Source organism: Elephas maximus, chromosome 4 (genome assembly GCF_024166365.1).
Source record: "Elephas maximus indicus isolate mEleMax1 chromosome 4, mEleMax1 primary haplotype, whole genome shotgun sequence".
NCBI classification, from domain to species: domain Eukaryota; kingdom Metazoa; phylum Chordata; class Mammalia; order Proboscidea; family Elephantidae; genus Elephas; species Elephas maximus.
Window position 1 is genome coordinate 194,120,079 of NC_064822.1, and position 18,101 is coordinate 194,138,179.

An 18,101-nucleotide genomic window follows, 5' to 3' on the forward strand; every position below is an offset into this window, starting at 1 on the left:
TCATGGTGGGCCCTCTGTCCTCACCCAGCAACGCCCTTGCGGCCTGTGCCCGTCCTGCCCTGCACACCTCGGGGACCCCCTCTTGTGTGCAGCATCACAGGGAGACCTGGAACCCAGCAGCCTCCTTAGGGGACGCCGCCTCACTCTGCATTGGAAGTCCAGTCTGTCCCCCAGACCCAAGTGCCTGTTCTCAGAGCCTGGGCAGGAAAGGGCCAGTGGCAGGGGCCCCAGGCCACCCTCGCCATACCCAGGGAAGTGATGAGAACTGGTGTCACGCTCGTGCTGAAAGGGTACCCCTGAGTTGGGCCGTTCTTCCCCACTGTCTTAGTTCCCTAGTGTTGCCGAAACAGAAACACTGTGAGTGGGTGGTCCTAAAAAACAGAAAGCTGCTTTCTCACAGCTCAGGAGGCTGGACGTCCCAATTCAGGGCACCAGCTCTCAGGGAAGGCTCTCTCTGTCAGCTCTGGAGGAGGGTCCTCTTCTAAACTTTTCTAGCCAGTCATCCTTGGAGTTCCTGGGCTTGTAGACTGGTCTACCTCCAAGTCTTCAGATAGTGTTGGTCATCCTCCACGTCTGCTTTCTTCTGTGCCTGGTCTGCTCTTTCGTTTCTCAAAGTAATTTGCATAAGACACACCCTACAAGGATATGGCCTCTAACATAACAAAGAAAATCCTACTCCCAGATAAGATTATATCCACCTTAGTCCATGGCTGCTAACCAGTGTTTAAACTGTGTGCCATATAGAGGAGTCCTGGTGGCACGCTGGTTAAGAGCTCAACTGTTAACCAAAAGGTCGGCAGTTCGAATCCACCAGCCACTCTTTGGAAACCCTATGGGGCAGTTCTACTCTGTCCTATAGGGTTACTATGCGTCCACAAGTATAGGGGCTAGGATGTACAACGTGTATTTTGGAGGGACAATTCAATCCTAACACACGTGCTCCACAGAGTAGAAGGGAAGCACCGATTGAGATTTCCTTTCAGCTGCTCTTGGCCTCACACACCTTTTCCTCTTGGTGGTTGACATCAAGGGAAAAACCCCTTTTCGCTTTAATTTGTTACATTCCTTCCCACGCATTGCACACAGGGCTCCCCGGGATTGGGGCGTGTGTGTGCATTTTAATCCTGGAGCCTCTTGGTGGCTTAAAGTTTCGTATTCGTTGTCCAGCAAGGTTTCACGTCATTTTTCACTGTCACTGGAAATGTCACCTCAGGGATGGGGAGGCAGCTGCGTGAGTGATGAGCAGGCAGGACAGAGGCCTGGGGGCTGCCGACAGGCCACAGTCTGGCTCCTCCTGCCTGGATCCCGGAGGCAGGGAGGGCAGCGCAAGATGGTCGTCAGCTCCTTTTGTGTGGAAGCAGCAGCCTGGGGTGTCGGCTGTCCCTCTTGTGGACAGTTACCCTGCCTGTGACCCCCTTGATGCCCAGCAATGAGTATGTGTCTGCCTCATATGGGAAACCTCTCTCATTCTCTATTGGGGTATTTTTTCAACTCTGATTTCAATTGAACAGGAGGCATCTCCACTCTGTGAGGCCTCCCTGGCCCAGATAGGGGTTGGTCTCTGCGATGACTTTCTGGTGGACAGCCTGGGTGGGCAGCATGGCCAGGCCTGGCCAGTGTACAGCACATACTCCACATACCCACACTGTGCCCAGGCAGGCATGACTAATCGATCACAGGGTTCCTTGCCTCTCGGCCAGGAAGCTACTTGGTGTTGATTTTCAGGCAGCTCCTGCGGGTTTGTGAGAACTGGCCCACAGGCGGGGCTGTCCTCAGCAGCTGGTCACTTGAGCTGGAAGCTGTCCTTTAGTCTGTCTTCCAAACTGTCCCCAGCCTCTCAGACCTACACTTTTGCAAGTCTCCCCAAATCCACCTGCCCCAGAAGCACCCCAAGGCCTATGCCCTCACCAGGGCTGAGCTCTCTCCCAGGTCCCCTGTCGTCTTAACCTTCTGTTTACCTGTGGCCTTACCTGTTACCTTACTACCTGCAGGATCAGTTACATATTTGGGGGAGGGGGTACAAAAGGCCAACAGCGGTGCCCCTTGTTCAAACACGAGGAGCAGCATCTGCAGAGGCAGCAGAGCTTTAAACCAAGGGCGAGGCCCTTGTGGGTACAGCAGTAGTCCCCTCCTAAGGAGCCACCCCTGCCTCGGCTTGGTGGTGGCATGTCAGAACACAGCTGTGTGCATTAAAAAAAAAAAAAATTTTTTTTTTTAGCATCTGTTAATAGAACAGCGTCCTGAGAAATCGTGGAAAAAACCTCAGCAGGAGCAGGCTTGATGTGAGGGGAAGGGGCTCTCTGGCTGCCTCTGCGTGGGAGCACCCCTCTTCATGCCTTCCTTGACTTTTGAGGGTTCCAGACCATACGAACACCTAGATTTTCCCATCTGTAGGAAGGAGCCAGGGCTCTGGTCTGTGAAAATCCCCCCAAAGCCCTGTGCTACTACCGATTGTCCAGTAATTGATGATGGCTGAGCCGGGCGTGGAAAGGAGAACTAAACTAGGGGGCCAGGGAGGGATGCAGCTTCCTGTTGGCCGGGAGCTGCCTGTGGGACTCCCCACGGTGCTAAGACCTAGCCCTGGAATGGCCACACTGGGCTGTGCCTGCAGCCGGCAAGCAGCACCCTGACCCTTTCTCTCTCTCTCTCTCCCCAGCCCGGATCATCAAGACAAAGCAGTGGTGTGACATGCTGCCGTGTCTGGAGGGGGAGGGCTGCGACTTGCTCATCAACCGCTCTGGCTGGACCTGCACGCAGCCCGGTGGGCGGATCAAGACCACCACGGTACGTGGCTGTGTGCTTGTGTGCACTGGGGAGGGAGAGAAGGGTGCAGACGCCACTGTTAGGATACCCGGAGCACATGGGGGGTACCCATGATAACCATGCATCAGCCAGCGTTCTCCAGAGACAGCACCAACAGGATAGAGGTACATTCCATGTACCAAAAAAAAATGAAAACCAAACCTGTCATTGTCCAGTCAATTCTGACCCCACAGCGACCCTATGGGACAGAATAGAACCACCCCATAGAGTTTTCAAGGAACGCCTGGTGAATTTGAACTGCCAACCTTTTGGTTAGCAGCTGTAGGTCTTAACCAGTACGCCACATATGTATCTATATCTGCCTATCCATCTATCTATCCATCCATCCATCATTTATTTATCTGTCATCACCTATCTATCCACCTATCTATCTAGCTGTCTACCTACCTATTTATCTATCACCTATCTTTTACCTACAGTCTATCTTCTATATCTGTTTATCTATCATCTATATGTTATTTACCCTCAGTTTCTCTGTTATCTGTTTATCATCTGTCATCTATCTATTATCTATTGATTATCTATTTTTCTATTCTTTATCATTCATCTGTCAAGAGAGATTGATTTAGTTTAAGGAATTGGCTCACGCAATAGTAGACACTGATAATTCTGAATTCCACAGGGCAGGTGGCAGGCCAGACACTGCAAGATTCCTATGTTATAGTCTTGTGACAGAATCCTTCTTCTCTGGGAAACCTCCATTTTTGTTCTTAAGGCCTTCACCTTAGTGGACGAGGCCAACCACATCATGGAGGGCAATCTCCTTTGCTTAGAGCCAACAATGCACACGTTAATCACACCTACAGACCGCCTTCACAGAGCACCTAGACCTATGTTTGGCCAAGTCTCTGGGCACCATGGCCCAGCCCAGCAGATATACAGGATTTATCGTCATAGCCAGGGACAGGGGTAGCTTGGTCACCAGCTTCCTGATTTAGAGATGGGACACCACCACCCACCTCCTCCCTTCCCACCTGTCGGCTCTCCCTCTGGGACCGAAGCCCCGGGTGCAGCCTGACCCGGCTGTCCCTGTCCCAGGGAGCCAGTTGACAAGGGTGGGTCATGCTTTCCTTGCCTCGCTCCCAGGCTCAATACTGTGGCAAGGTTAAGTCAGGGAGGCTTAGGGTCCCAGCAGAAGGAGCTGGAAAGCCCCCATGGTTTCTGAGTCCTCCAGGGTTTACCCAGAGAGCTCAGGGCTGCCAGCCTCCTCCAAAATTTGACCAGAGGACAATCCTCTGGGAACACAGGCAGGATTCTCCTCCCTGCCTGCAACTGTGGACCCAGCAGCCCCTGAGGGAGACTCAGACAGGCTGTTTCTGCCACCTTTTCAAGAGGTCCAGTGGCTGGGCAGGTGAGTTGAGACTGGGCAGGTTCAGGGGCCCTGGGGCATATCCTGAGGCCAGGATAGAGAAATCTTGCATCTCCCCGCTCAACAAGAAGAGCTTCATCAGCCGTGGGCTGGGGCTGCCCTGCAGGCCTGTCACCTGTGTCCTGGGGCCGCTGGTGTTGCTGGAACTTCGGGCAAACCGGCCTCGATTACAGCCTGTCCTCCACTGGCCTGTTGAGGGGATGCTGACTGCTGGAGGGCAGCAGCACCCCCAAGGCATGTGTGTGTGTGGCATGTCTGTTTCCAGCCGTGCCCCTGTGCTCTGGGCCGCAAGTGAGCTTGTTTATTCCATGTTCACAAAAGCCAGCGGCCCTGTGATCACACCTGCTGAGGTGTGAGGCACCTGCGAGCTCTTTACCAGCACCTGGAGGAGAGCCCAGGAGGAGGCGCCTTCTCCCAGGTTTCCCAAGAGAGGGTGCCCTCTCTCAGGTTTCCCAGGGCTACACAGTCTTCCCTGAGTTTCCTAAGAGCGGCGTCTTCCCCCGAGTTCCCCAGGGGAAGGTGGTCTCTCCTGGGTTTTTCAAAGGAGGCTTCCTCTCCTGGGTTCTCCTCTGTGCTGTTGCTGAAAGGCGCGTTGTTGAAAGGGACCTTGTGGGGAGCAGCTGAATGGCCAGCATCGCAGTCTCCAATTGGTTTGGCCGGGTCATGTTGGATGCATGGGACCCTCAGGTACCCTTCTTGGCAGGGGACAGGACCTTGGCAGAAGGCGCCTTGTTCATAAAACATGCCAGCCCCAGCTTTAACACCTGGGGAAGGTGAGCTTCGCCTGGCTGGCAGCGTCCCCACTGAGGGTCCATAAGCGTCAGAGCACACTTGCCCACCCTCCCCCACTCCTAGGTCCTGCATGGACCTCACATCACACGTTAGCATGCTGGGAGTCTCCCTCCTGGCTGTGGGTGCCTGTGCAATGATGGCATGGCCATGTGTGGGGTGTCCATAGGTCCACAGAAGGGTACGGATTGGAGGTTCTGATCCCTGGCCCTTGACCTGACTTGGCCACTAGGCTTTGAGGTTGCTTTGCTCCTTGGCTTCAGTTTCTACGATGCTGACCTTTGTCTAGGTGGCCGGGATGGGCAGGCCCTGAGTGGCTTCATGGGGGCAGGCCCACTGTGGAGGACACTGGCAGACTCTCAGTGCCCTTACTCTTCTCACGGGAGAGCCAGGGCTTCCCATCTCATTAAGCTTCAGAGCCTCTCCCAGGCCCTGTGCTCTGTCCTTTCCTGCTTCGGGGGGCACTCAGGGGGCTGGTGAGTCCCTGGGGCCTGTAAGGGGCAGAGGCCCAGCAGAGAGGTGTCCCGTTCTCCCAGCCCCACGAGCAGGCCCCAGGTACCCCCTCTCCCCACCCACTGCCCAGTGTGCCCTGCCACCTCAAACCCAGCACCCCAATAAAACCCATTGCCGTTGAGTCAGCTCCAGCTCATGACAACCCCGTGTGTGTCAGGGTAGAACTGTGCTGCGTGGGATTTCCAGTGGCTGAGTTCTCAGACGTAGATCACCAGGCCTTTCTTCCGAGGCGCCTCTGTGTAGACTCAAACCCCCAGCCTTTCAGTTAGCGGCCGAGCGCATTCACCATTTGCACCACCCAGGGACTCTGGTACTCCCATAAAAAAAAAAAAAGTTCCGGAATTTGCCACCACCACCAACACAGCAGTTCTGTGTCCAGGCCCCAGTGGGCTGCGGAGATGCGGGCCTCATGGCTTCCAGGCAGGAGCCAGCGTCCCAGTGGGCTCTGCCTAGGCCCTGGGTTTGCAGAGAAGTTGGTTTTAGCATTGCGCTGTGTCTCTGCCATCAATGATGCATCACTCCTTAATTGCCACTTAATGAATCCCTCCATTTCCTCGATGCGATCCCGACACACGGCCAATGAACATCCACACGCCGCTTCTTCCAGAGCTAACTTGTATCAGCCTCTGTGATTTTACTGCGGAACTAGATGGAGTGGGAAATTGAGGAGTCTGAGGATGCTCAGAGAGAGCTTGCAGCGGGCAGCAGTGTAATTACTCGGCTGTGGGCAGACCTGCTTGGCCAGTGACTGTGTGGGGACTGGCCACACCAACAGTGACCAGCTTTGTCTTCTAAGGTAGGGGAAAAAAGCAGTGGGAATGGAATTCTGTCCTTAGTTGGAGGCTGTCTGCATCAGTTAGATTTCCACGGGGACTTCCCATTACTCCTCCTTATACCCCACTGCCAGCACAGGCTTATACATTCCCTTATCAGCAAATCTACGTACTCTGAAAGCAATTAAAAAAAAAAGTTGCCACTGAGTTGAATCTAACTCATGGAGATCCTCCTGTGCCACAGTGGAATTCTGTTCCGTAGGGTTTTCAGTGGCTGCTTTCTCAGACGTAGATCACTACACCTTTCTTCTGAGTTGCTTGTGGATAGACTGGTACCTCCAGCCTTTCACTCGGCAGCCGAACACATTAACTGTTTACACCACCCAGAGATTCCAAAACCAATCAACAAGCCCCCAGCTTACAGAGCCCACATTTCTGGACAAGCCAAGGGATAAGGCAGTGCCTCTACCTGGCATCTCATGCCAGCAGAAAGAGCCAGTCCATGAGCTTCTAATATTTCTATTTCTTCCCTGCTGGTCCGACATTGGAATTAGGACCCAGCTACCCCTGTCTCCTACACTCCCCCAGGATACCAGCCTCCTCTTCATTTTCTTACCCCTCTTTAATCCTCAGAACTTGAGTCTTTCTACTATCTAATCAAGGTTTCCCAAACCCACCCCAAAAACAGAGCAAGGCCTGCCTGTCCAACATGGTGTCATGTATTGCCAGAGAAAACCCTAGAATTGAGTTCCGTTTACATCGGCCCAGTCTAAGCCCAGTGGGGCCTGCCCCGTGGGGCGGGGAGCAGCCCATTCTGGAGTATTTAAGGGGTAGGCTGCCCAATTCTCAGGGATGTTGGAAAGGGTCATGTATCTTCCTTAGCATTTGGAATAATAGCTGCATTGCTGAGCATTTAATTTATCCAAGGAACCTTGCTGAGACTGGTCAGTACACCCGTATTCCATTTGGCCTCCCAGGACTGGGAGCTCAGTACTCTCATCTCAGTACTGTGGCCCTGAAAATCTCAGCTTGGAGAGATTGGGTCACTCCTCATGGTCCTGTGGTTGGTAGGACATGTAGGTGTAGTTTCAGTCTTGCTGGATCTACCCACCTCCAAAGCTGGCCTTGGCTTTGCATGAGACAAAGATCCTCAGATCTGCCCACCCTCAGAAACCTTCTGTCTCAGTGCCTCAGTGGGGTCTCCCAGCTTCCGCCCACCCTGGAGGCACCCAGTGCTGTAACCAGGTGCACAGACAGGTACACACGCTGGTCCAGGTGCAGCAGGAGACACCATCATCCGGGCAAAGGAAGGAGGACTGCCACACCTGGGCAAATCAAGGAAAGGATGCTTCCTCTCAGGGGTCTTCGGTTTACCCAGAGAGTGATGTGGCTCAAACCTGGAGGGGCACCACCCTTCTTTCAGGGGCAGAGATTGGCAACTTTGTTCCTTCAAGCTGACCTGTGGTGTTACATTTCTACCATCACAGCCACATCCATGGGGGCCTGAGACACTTGGATTGGCAGAGCTCCTTGAGTGGCTTTGTGCTGATTCTGGGGACTACAGCAGGCTCTGTAATCTTCCCAAATATCTCCAGAGACATCTCTGGAAACAGCATGCCGTCTGGCTCCTAATAGAATTCTTGGCCCACGGTGACCTGTTTACAAAGCTTTCTTAAAAGGTTAGTTGAGCTCTTGAACCAAACACCATATAATTGGAGCTTATAATCTCAGTTCCGTGATTGCATCAGTTCTCTTATAGACGGCAAATTAGCACTGTGCGGTTTCACACCTCACCATAAATTGGTTTTCTGTGAGGTAGGCTTTAAGAAACCTAATTATTGCTTGGCCTCGTTACCGCCAACTCTGTCTCAGCCACCGAGGTCTAGGCCCGCTGCCTCTCCCTCAACCACAGCCCCATGTCTGAGATTTGCAGGGTACTGGTGCAGACCCTGTGGCATGCAGTTCTACTATGACACACGTGGGTAGCCATGAGTCAAAATGGACTTGACAGCATCAGGTTTGGTTTTTTGGTTTGGTGTAGACAGTCATCCCCACCCCCACTCCCCCAGACCATGCTCTAGCTGAGCCCCGTGCTCTCATGCTGACCCCGCTGCTCCGTGTGGACCAGCACTGTTCACGTGTCTGTGTAGCCCCACCAGACTGAGCTACTCAGCAGCAGAGACTGGTCTTATGTGAATATTTTTGATAGATCAATTAGTCAATGAATGGAATGCAGACCCAAGCACACAGTGGTGTCTGCGTCTCCTAGATGACCGCATTTCAAAGTGCAGGTCATCACCCCATTAGAGGGCTCTGAAGTTAATTCAGTGGATCATGATCAGTATCAAGAAGGAGGAAGAAGAAATGGATAAAAATATTTAGAGTGCATTCTGGGTCATAAGGCTGAGTGCTGTTTAACGAAACACACACACAGACATGCAAACTCGCACACTCACACATACCCGTATACATACATACACATGCACACAGACACACATACTCACACACACATCCACCCACATATATACACACACATACATATACACAGAGCCACGCATACTCTCACACACACAGGTACACACAGACACATTTTTATACACAGAGACACAAACACATGTGCCCACACACAGACATACACACATATACATGCACACACACACATATACCCACATATATGTAATACACATACATAAATATACACAGACACACTCACATACATATACATACACACGATGTATATACATACACAGATACACATACTGTCACATACACATAAACACACACAGATACACAATATACACATACATACACCCAGAGACACATGGGCACACATACTGTCACACACACACAGGCACACACATATATGCACACATGCACACACAGAAAAGGTCACAATGTGCGTGGTATTAGTGTGGGTTGCAGTGAGAAAGTTGGGGATCCACTGTCCCGTATGGCATCGAGGGAGAAGCAGGCCTCAGCAATGCTTTTCCAGGCACCTGCCTTTTCTCTGTGGATGCTGGTCTGCTCTGGAGCAAGGTGACCTTGGGTGGACATTGCAGATTGTCCTGCTGGGACCCTCACTCCTGGCTCCTGCTCCTGGAGACAGGCGAAGCTACCCCCCAACTCGGTGTCACATCCCTCAGCCCATCCTGGCTGACTCGGCCCTTTGCAGGGATGTTCACGGAGCTGGTGGGCGAGGGAAGGGAAAGCAGGAAGAGCGAAGAGGGCAGGGTGGTCCCATGCCATGCCAGGACATCTCCCTGCAGCATGACAGGCATACCTGTCTCCCAGATGTTGGCTTGTAGGGGCCTGTATGCTGCCATGCCGTGGTATCCAGAAACGCTCCAATGAGTGTCAACTCTGCTATGTTGGTGTGCTGTTTATGTATTGCAAGAAGCCCCCCGGTGAGCAACTCAAACCAAAAACCCACCATAGTCCAACCAGTTCTGACCCATAGCAACCCTATAACACAGAGTAGAACTGCTAGGGTTTCCAAGGCTGTAATCTTTACAGAAGCAGACTGCCACATCTTTTTTCTGCAGAGCAGCTGCTGGGTTCAGGCCTCTGACCTTTTGGTTAGCAACCGAGCGCTTAGCCACTGTGCCACCAGGGCTCCTTCCAGTGAGCTATACAATCTCCTGAATATGAGCAAAACAGCCTGACGGGACTGCAGTTTTCAGCTGAGCTCTGAAGACCCACATTTTACCCAGCACTTTTGGGTGGGTAAGAGCTCATGGTGAGGACAGAGAAGACTGGGCGGGTTCCGTATCGCCTCTTTGGGGGCTGGCCTTTTCTAGACACTCACTAAGCTGGAAGCCTGTTTCCCTAAGCACGAAGACTCCTGAAGATGGTCAGATGACAGCTCACTGGACACGTTGGCACCTGCTGTCAGAGATCTGCTGTAGGCCAGGTGTGCAGAAGGGAAGCGTGTACATTGCCCACGCACCTGAGCCCTGGTTTTAGGAAGGATTGTGGGGAATTTGGGAATCACTTGGCCCAGGCTCCTGGTACAAACCGCAGAACTCACAACTGCCTTCTGGAACCCTCTGAAGCGGCAGGAACCCAAGAAGGAAGAGGAAATGGCATAATCCCCACAGCACACAATGAACAGAAGCTGAGATGACCACAACATAGCCTCCAAGAATGGAAAGTGGACAGGCTTCACAGGCCACAGGGAGCTGAGCCCCCAGAGAGCAGGACTTCCCAGGGCTGTGAGCCAGAGTGAGTGCAGGACTGGCCTGAGGACTTAGAAGATGCATGCTCTCCGGCCCCTGCTGACCCAGCCAGCCCAGCCAGGCCCTGACATCCCAGACACGAAAAGGAGCCCTGGCCTCCACCTCTCCCCTACCTCCTGCAAGGCCCAGATTTAAGAGCAGAACCACTGAGTGGGGGCTGTTTGTTACACGGCAACAGTGACTGGGACGGGACGTTATTTAAAGGAGTGTTAAAAAGACAAAGAGACACTTTTAGAAATTAAAAAATGTATATATGACAGCAGCAGGGGGGATACATATAATATAAAAAGGAGCCCTGGTGGCACAGTGGTTGAAGCGATCGACTGCTAACCTAAAGATCGGGGGTTTGAAGCCACCAGCAGCTCCTTGGTAGAAAGATGTGGTGGTCTGCTTCCACAGAGATTTATAGCAGTGGGTGTCCAGTTTGACTCCAGCTCACGGCAACTTCACACGTGTCAGAGTAGAACTGTGTTCCACAGGGTTTTCAGTAACTGATTTGCCAGAAGCAGATTCCAGGCCTTTCTCCCAAGATGCCTCTGGGTGGAGTTATATTGCCAACCTTTTGGTTAGTAGCCGCTTAGTGCTGAACCATTTGTTCTACCCAGGGACTCCTATATGTGTGTGTGTGTTATTTATGTATATGAGTGTGTGTGTGTGTGTGTGTGTGTGCATGTGTCATCTGCGCGTGTGTGTACGCACAAAGCAGCAAAGTTTTTCCTTTTTTTATTGTACTTTAGATAAAGATTTACAGAACAAACTAGCCTCTCATAAAATGGTACACAGGTACACATATTGCTTTAACAACCCCTTAGCATATCAACACTCTCCCCTCTCAACCTTGGGCTCCCTATTACCCGCTTTCCTGTCCCTTCCTGCCTTGTGGTCCTTGCCCCTGGCTGGTGTGCCCCTTTAGTCTCATTTTGTTTTATGGGCCTGTCTAATCTTTGGATGAAGGCTGAACCTCGGGAGTGACTTCATTACCGAGCTAAGAGAGTGTCTGAGGGCCATACTCTCAGGGTTTCTCCAGTCTCTGTCAGGCCAGTTAAGTCAGGTCTTTTTTTGTTAGAATTTTGTTCTGCATTTTTTTTCCAGCTCTAGCTGGGCACCATCTAGTTGTATTGGACTCAGTCTGGTGGACTAATCTTTCCCTTATGTCTTTAGTTTTCCTTTTTCTCCCTTGCTCCCGAAGGAGCGTGACCAGTGGAGTGTCCTAGATGGCTGCTCACAGGCATTTAAGACCCCAGACGCTACTCACCAAAGTAGAACGTAGAACATTTTCCTTATAAACCCTGTTATGCCAATTGAGCTAGATGTTCCCTGAGACCATGGTCCCCTCAGCCCTCAGTCTAGCAGTTCAGTCCCTCAGGGAGTTTGGATGTGTCTATGGAGCTTCCATGACCTTGCCTTGTACAAGTTGTCCTGGCTTCCCCAGTAAAAACAGCATAATTGTTTTTAAACTATAATAGAAGGTTTGGGGCATAAAATTGAGGAAATCTCCCAGAAAGGCAGAAAGTAAAACTTTTAAAAAATAGGAAAGAATAAAAAAAGATCAACCGAGGCAGTCTGAGAATGAATATGAGTTCCAAAAATGGAGAAAAACAAGGAAGAAGAAATTACCAAAGAGATATTTTCTAAAAAATTCCCGGAACCCAGTGATGTGGGTTCCCTGCGTGCATTCTTCCTCTGGGGCCCAGGCAGGACGTGAGTGAATATAGACCCCTCCTAAAGCATATCAGCATGAAACCTCAGCCACCGGAGATGAAAACAAGCTTCCTGAAATCTCATGGAGGAAAAAGTAGGTCAGCAACAAGGACTCCGCCACTGAGCGGCATCTGGAGGCACAGCAACTTCTCAGAGCCAGGAGCCCCAGAGCTGGGCCTTCAGGTTCCATGGTGTAACTTGGGTCTGCAGCCTGTGGCCAACACAAGGACCATCAAGAGCCAAGGGGAGGAGGCTTCAGACAGGCCCACCCCAGCATTCGCTCCCCGCCTGACTTCAGAAGCCCCCGTTAGTCGTTAGTCACCTGTTGCCATGTAACAAGCAGCCCCCAAACTCAGCAGTTCAGAACAACAGTGCCCTCAGGCTGCAGTGGGTGAGGCCACTGCCCCCGATGCAGCTCAGTGGCCATGGGCAGGGCTCCCCCTCTCCCCTGCTTCTCCCTCTATTCCCTGCCTCTCTGAACCCAGAGCAGCACCCCCAGGCTGGGCCAGGCTTCCTCCAAGCTAGGCCACCGTCCAGAAGGCTCTTGGCCTCTGGGAGGGCCCAGCAGCAGAAAGATGGTGGCAGAAAGAAAATCTGTGTACTATCTTGATCTGGTGACCCAAGAAGCAGACCAGCTGGCCCCACACCTCACCCTCCTGCCCAGACCCCTCCCCTGCTGCACCCTCAGGAAGTGGGCCTACAGGGCTACACAGCTCCAGATCCCCTGGGCTCCTCCTCAATCCAAGCAGGGGGTAGTTTCTAACATGGTGACGCACCAGTCAAGGGAGGCACTCAAGACGAGACATGGGAGACAGGGCTGGGGCTCTGTAACATCGTCCACTGAACTTGAGAACAGCCAAGGGCCGGCAAACCAGTGAGCACAGTCATGGACTCCAAGCCTGGCTTATGCCACAAGGGACACTGGCCTCAGACGTGGTGGGTTCCCGGAGGAGGCACTTAGCTGACACTGGGGCACTTGTGTAAGGACAGAAGTCCTGCAGGGCAGCGTGAGAACACGGGGGATAGTAGGTCTGCCTCTCGCTATGATGGACCTTCCATGGGAGCTGCTCTGAGTCCCATGTGGTGGGAGTCTGCAGACAAGCCAGGATGGGCACCACGAGGCAGGCCTTGGCCCTGACAGCACACACGTGGACCTGCTTCAAGAACCTGCCGAGGGCTTGTTCCTCCGGCCGCCGGATGAAACCAGAGCAAGGAGGCCTGCAGGGAACTGCCCACTGAGAAGAAACAGACACCTTGTGTCCTCCTTGGGCTCTCAGGCCATGGGAACCACCAGCCACTTAGCCTCATATGCCACACATGGATTTTTCTTTTGTCCCCGGGACATGCCATTTGTAAGGTGTTACAGATGGAAGTGTATGTCCCCCCAGAAGTTATGTGGAAGTCCTCACCCATGTACCTGTGAATATGACACTTAGGGTTTCTCTTCTGTTATGTTAATGAGGCAGTACCAGTGTTGGGTAGGTCCTGAACCTAATCCTTTTTAGTGCCTTTTTATAAAAGAGTGGAATGGGCACAACCCCACACAGGGCAAGACAGATGCCATGTGAGGACTGTCTGCAAGCAGCCAAGAACATCAACAAGAAAAGCCTGGGGCTTCAGAAGCTGAAAGAGACAAAGATCTTCCCCCAGAGCCCACAGACAGAGTGAACTAGCCCTGCAGGTGCTCTGACTTGGACTTCTGGCCTCCAGAAGTGCAAGAGAAGGACTCTCCGTTTTTTGAAGACATGTACCTGTGACGGTTTTTGTTACGGCAGCACTAGGTAACAGAGGGGCTGAGAAGACCAGAAGAGTGGGCTGTGTTGTGAGGGCCTGGTGGGTGAGTGGCCCCTTGAAGCGCAGAGCTCAGAGGCTGCTGGCCACCATCTTGGGTTTGATCCAGCGTAGCCCAGATGAGAGCGGACAGGCAGACTGGAGGAGCAGAGACTTGAACCCCAGGAAGAGGCTGTGGAAACAGGCCAGGTGAGCAGAAACTGTCCTAAAGGAGCGTAACAGTGCAGGAGACAGAAAAAAAGCCCTTCCCTTCTCACCACCTGGAGAGACCAGGAGACGGGGAGTGCAGGCCCAGACCAACCTCGTCTGCCTCCCAGGAAGCACCTTGAAATCAATGTGGGTGCTTTCTGAATACGGTGTCCTTTCAAGGACAAAGAAGGCTTTTGTAAGAGAGGTTTGAGGATTAAAAGTGTCACAAGAGACAGAGGGGAGGATGGGTACTCACCCAGAAGTAACTGGGCACCTGCACCTAACTAATTCTTTGTTCTGCACAAACAATGAAGAATACAAGCCATTACTCTGATCCCTGTCTGCAGTCCATTTTGTGGGCTTCCAAATCCCGGCTATTCATCACACAATAATAGCCGGACATTGTAATAGATTCCGTGTGTAAACAAAATCATAGATGGCTGTGCAGCACCCACCAGAATTGTAAGTGGTGACATTCTTCATATTCTCGGCAGAAATGAGCCCAGAAACTGAAAAAAATGGTTTGACCAAGCCCACATTATTTCTGTCAACACTTTTGGCCAATTTCATAATCGGAGACATTACACGCTGGTAGCTATTTACAGTAATTGTACTGCATTAGTTTCAATTTTCCTTAAAGCAGTTGTTCTTTGAATTGTTTTAAATACATAAGTGGCAAATGGTTGAAACACTCAGGAGCAGGACCAGTGGAGGATGGGAGACCCAGCCTCCTTGTAAAACTCGACAGATGTGGGATGAGGCCAACCACAGTGTGCTTGGCAATGGTCTCAATGTCACTTGCTTGAAGGTTATGTCAGATTGGTTAGGGTTAGAGTTAGAGCTAGGAGCCCTGGTGGTGCAGTTTTAAGCACTAGGCTGCTGGTAAGAAAGTTGGTGCTTCAAACCTACCTACTAGCTCTGTGGGAGAAAGATCTGGTGATCTGCCCCTGTAAAGATTATAGCCTAGGAAACCTTATAGAGCAGTTGTCTATCACATGGGGTTGCTATGAGTTGGAATAGACGTGGTAGCACCCAACAGCGACAACAGGTCTAGGGCTACCGTTAGGGCTAGAGTTAGGGTTAGGGACCAGCTCCAGAGTGGACCCAGGAGTTGACTTCTGATGCGACTCCTGTACACTCAGCACAAAGCACTGAGTTCTATGACCAGCAGTTCATTTGTGCTGTTCCCTCTCCCGCAACCCCTGGTCCCCTCTGAACCCTTTGCCTTGGTACTTTCTGGTGCCATGTTGAATGCTGGGGATACAGGGATGAAGCCCTCAAGGAGCCAGTGGCCTCCCCCAGAAACCTCTGGAGGGGCTGCTTCTTGCTGCCAAATGGGCCTTCAAAGATGGTTGAGAGTCTGCCATATTGTTTAGATCGAGATATAGAAAGTGTTTGCTGAATAAGTGGGAGAAATACTTGCCAAGGAGTGCACTGGCTGGGCTCATGCTTGACACACTTGAAGGGGAGAAGTGGGGGGTCTTCTGGTGGGAGACTCACCCCCTACCGGCAGGAGATATGGCTTCTGACGTTCTTCTTCCTCCCAGGGTTCTGATGACTTATTTAATATTTTGGGGGTTGTTGTTTTTAGGTGCCATTGAATAGATTCCAACTCATAGCAACCCTGTATGACAGAGTAGAACTGTTCCATAGGGTTTCCAAGGTTGTAAATCTTTAAGGAAGCAGATTACCACATCTTTCTCCCATGGAGTCGTTGGTGGGTTCAAACTTCAGACCTTTGGGTTAGCAGCCCAGCACTTAACCATTTCACCACCAAACCAAACCTATTGTTGTTGAGTCAGTTCCGACTCATAGGGCCCTATAGGGCAGAGTAGAACTTTTCCATAAGGTTTCCAAGTACTGGCTAATTGGCGGATTTGAACTGCTGACCTTTTGATTAGCAGCCAAAATCTTAACCACTGCACCATCAAAAAACAAAAAAACAGAACCAAACCCATTGTGATCAAGTTAATTCCAACTCATAGCAACCCTATAGGATAGAGTAAAACTACCCCATAGGGTTTCCAAGGAGCCGGTGGTGGGTTAGAACTGCCAACCTTTTGGTTTACAGCCAAGCTCTTAACCATTGCACCACCAGCGCTGTCCAGACTGATTAGATTGGCTAAAATCAAAATTGGCAACACCAAATGGTTACCAGCCAAACACTTAACCACTCACTGTACCATCAGGCTCATTAAAACCAAACCCATTGTTATCAAGTTGATTCCAACTCATAGGACCCTATAGGACAGAGTAGAACTGCCCCATAGGATTTCCAAGGCTATAAATCTTTAAGGAAGCAGACTGCCACATCTTTCTCCCATGGAGCAGCTGGTGGGTTTGAACCCCTAACCCCTCGGTTAGCAGCTGAGCAGTTAACCACTGAGCCACAGGGCTCCTTCAGAGCCTCTTAGTGACTTAAAAATTTTTGCAGAGCAATCCGTTTCCCTGTGGTGGGTCTAGTTGTGGAGACAAATGACAGCATTCCAGAACCCCACCCTTTCCCACCACACACATTGGTTGGAACTTTCCAGGTTTTTCCTCATGCTGGGCAACCCCCTTCCTTCACCCAAGTATTATCTAGAGCTGCTTCTCAGAGTGAAATGTGCTGGCATTTCCGCTCAGAGTCTTGTCCCAGGCCTTGAGGTGGGTCTGGGATAGGCCCAGAATGGGCACTTCTAACACGCTTCTGGCCAATGCTATGTACAATGAAGTTGGAGGCCCATATGAAGGCCCTCTCAGGAGAGATTGCAGAGGCCCACTTCTGGGGATCCTGGGGCCACCGTCACCTGCTGGCCAGGCCCAGCAATAGCCCAGGTATGTCTCTGACCAAGCATGTTGCCTTTCAAAGAGAAAGGCTGACATATTCAGCCTTGATTGGTGAGACATTTGAACGCTAGAATTGTAAATGAACCCTAAATTAAGCAATCCCCCTGGACTGCCAAAAGAATGAACAAATCTGTCTTGGAAGAAGCGCGGCCAGGATGATTCCTAGAAGCGAGGATGGTGAGATTTCATCTCACGTACATGTTATCAGGAGGGACTAGTTCCTGGAGAAGGACATCATGCTTGGTAGAGGGTCAGCGAAAAAGAGGAAGACCCTTAATGAGTTGGGTTGTCACAGTGGCTGCAACAATGGGCTCAAGCATAACAATTGTGAGGATGGTACAGGACTGGGCAGTGTTTTGTTCTGTGGTACATGGGGTCACTATGCGTTGGAACTGGTGTGATGGCACCTGACAACAACTGGTGGCCCAGTGATGAACTGCTGGGCTGCTAACCAAAAGATTGACAGTTTGAACCCACCAGGGGGTCTGCGTGAGAAAGACCAGGCTATCTGCTCTGGTAAAGATTACAGCCAAGAAAATCCTATGAGGCAGTTCTGCTTTGTCACATGGGGTCACTAGGAGTTGGAATCAACTTGATGGCACCCAACAACAAAAACCACAGGCTAGGACTCTGCCTTAGACACTCGAATATGCCCATATAGACAAACCCTCAAAGAAGAGCCCCCTGGAACCAGAGAACCCTTCTAGAGTGAGCAGAGGGTCTCTGGCCACTATGCTGCTCGACTCAGCCAACTCACCTGTGCTGCAGCTGCTCCAGTGCCAGGGGCTGGAACAGCACCATCCTGCCCCTGACCTGCCCTTGTCCAGAGTGCTTCCAAAGTGCCGAAAAATGAAGGAGCCCTTGAAGTCGTGAGTGCAACACACCCAGCAGTTCTACTCAAGGCCTTGTCATCTGGTTAAAAATCAGACATTGATAAGTATTGATAAAGTCTGAAGTGGTCCCAAGTTCCAATTAGAGCTGTTTGAATTAATAACGTTTTCTGATTACAAGTTTGAGCAGCTCATGGGGCTGACGAATTGTGCTGACAGAGTGCTTGAAACACGCTTTTTCTTCTGTTGGTTTAATTGT

The 18,101-nt window shown here is 51.4% G+C and overlaps 1 protein-coding gene across 2 annotated transcripts in view; it reads left to right on the forward strand.

Moving 5' to 3' along the window:
- TAFA5 (TAFA chemokine like family member 5) overlaps nucleotides 1-18,101 on the forward strand; it is a 273,873-nt gene that overhangs the window by 240,429 nt on the left and 15,343 nt on the right. For both annotated transcript variants that reach the window (XM_049884691.1, XM_049884692.1), the window contains exon 3: nucleotides 2,657-2,784. In XM_049884691.1, the coding sequence (XP_049740648.1) occupies nucleotides 2,657-2,784 (128 nt within the window). The remainder of the gene's footprint in view (nucleotides 1-2,656; nucleotides 2,785-18,101) is intronic.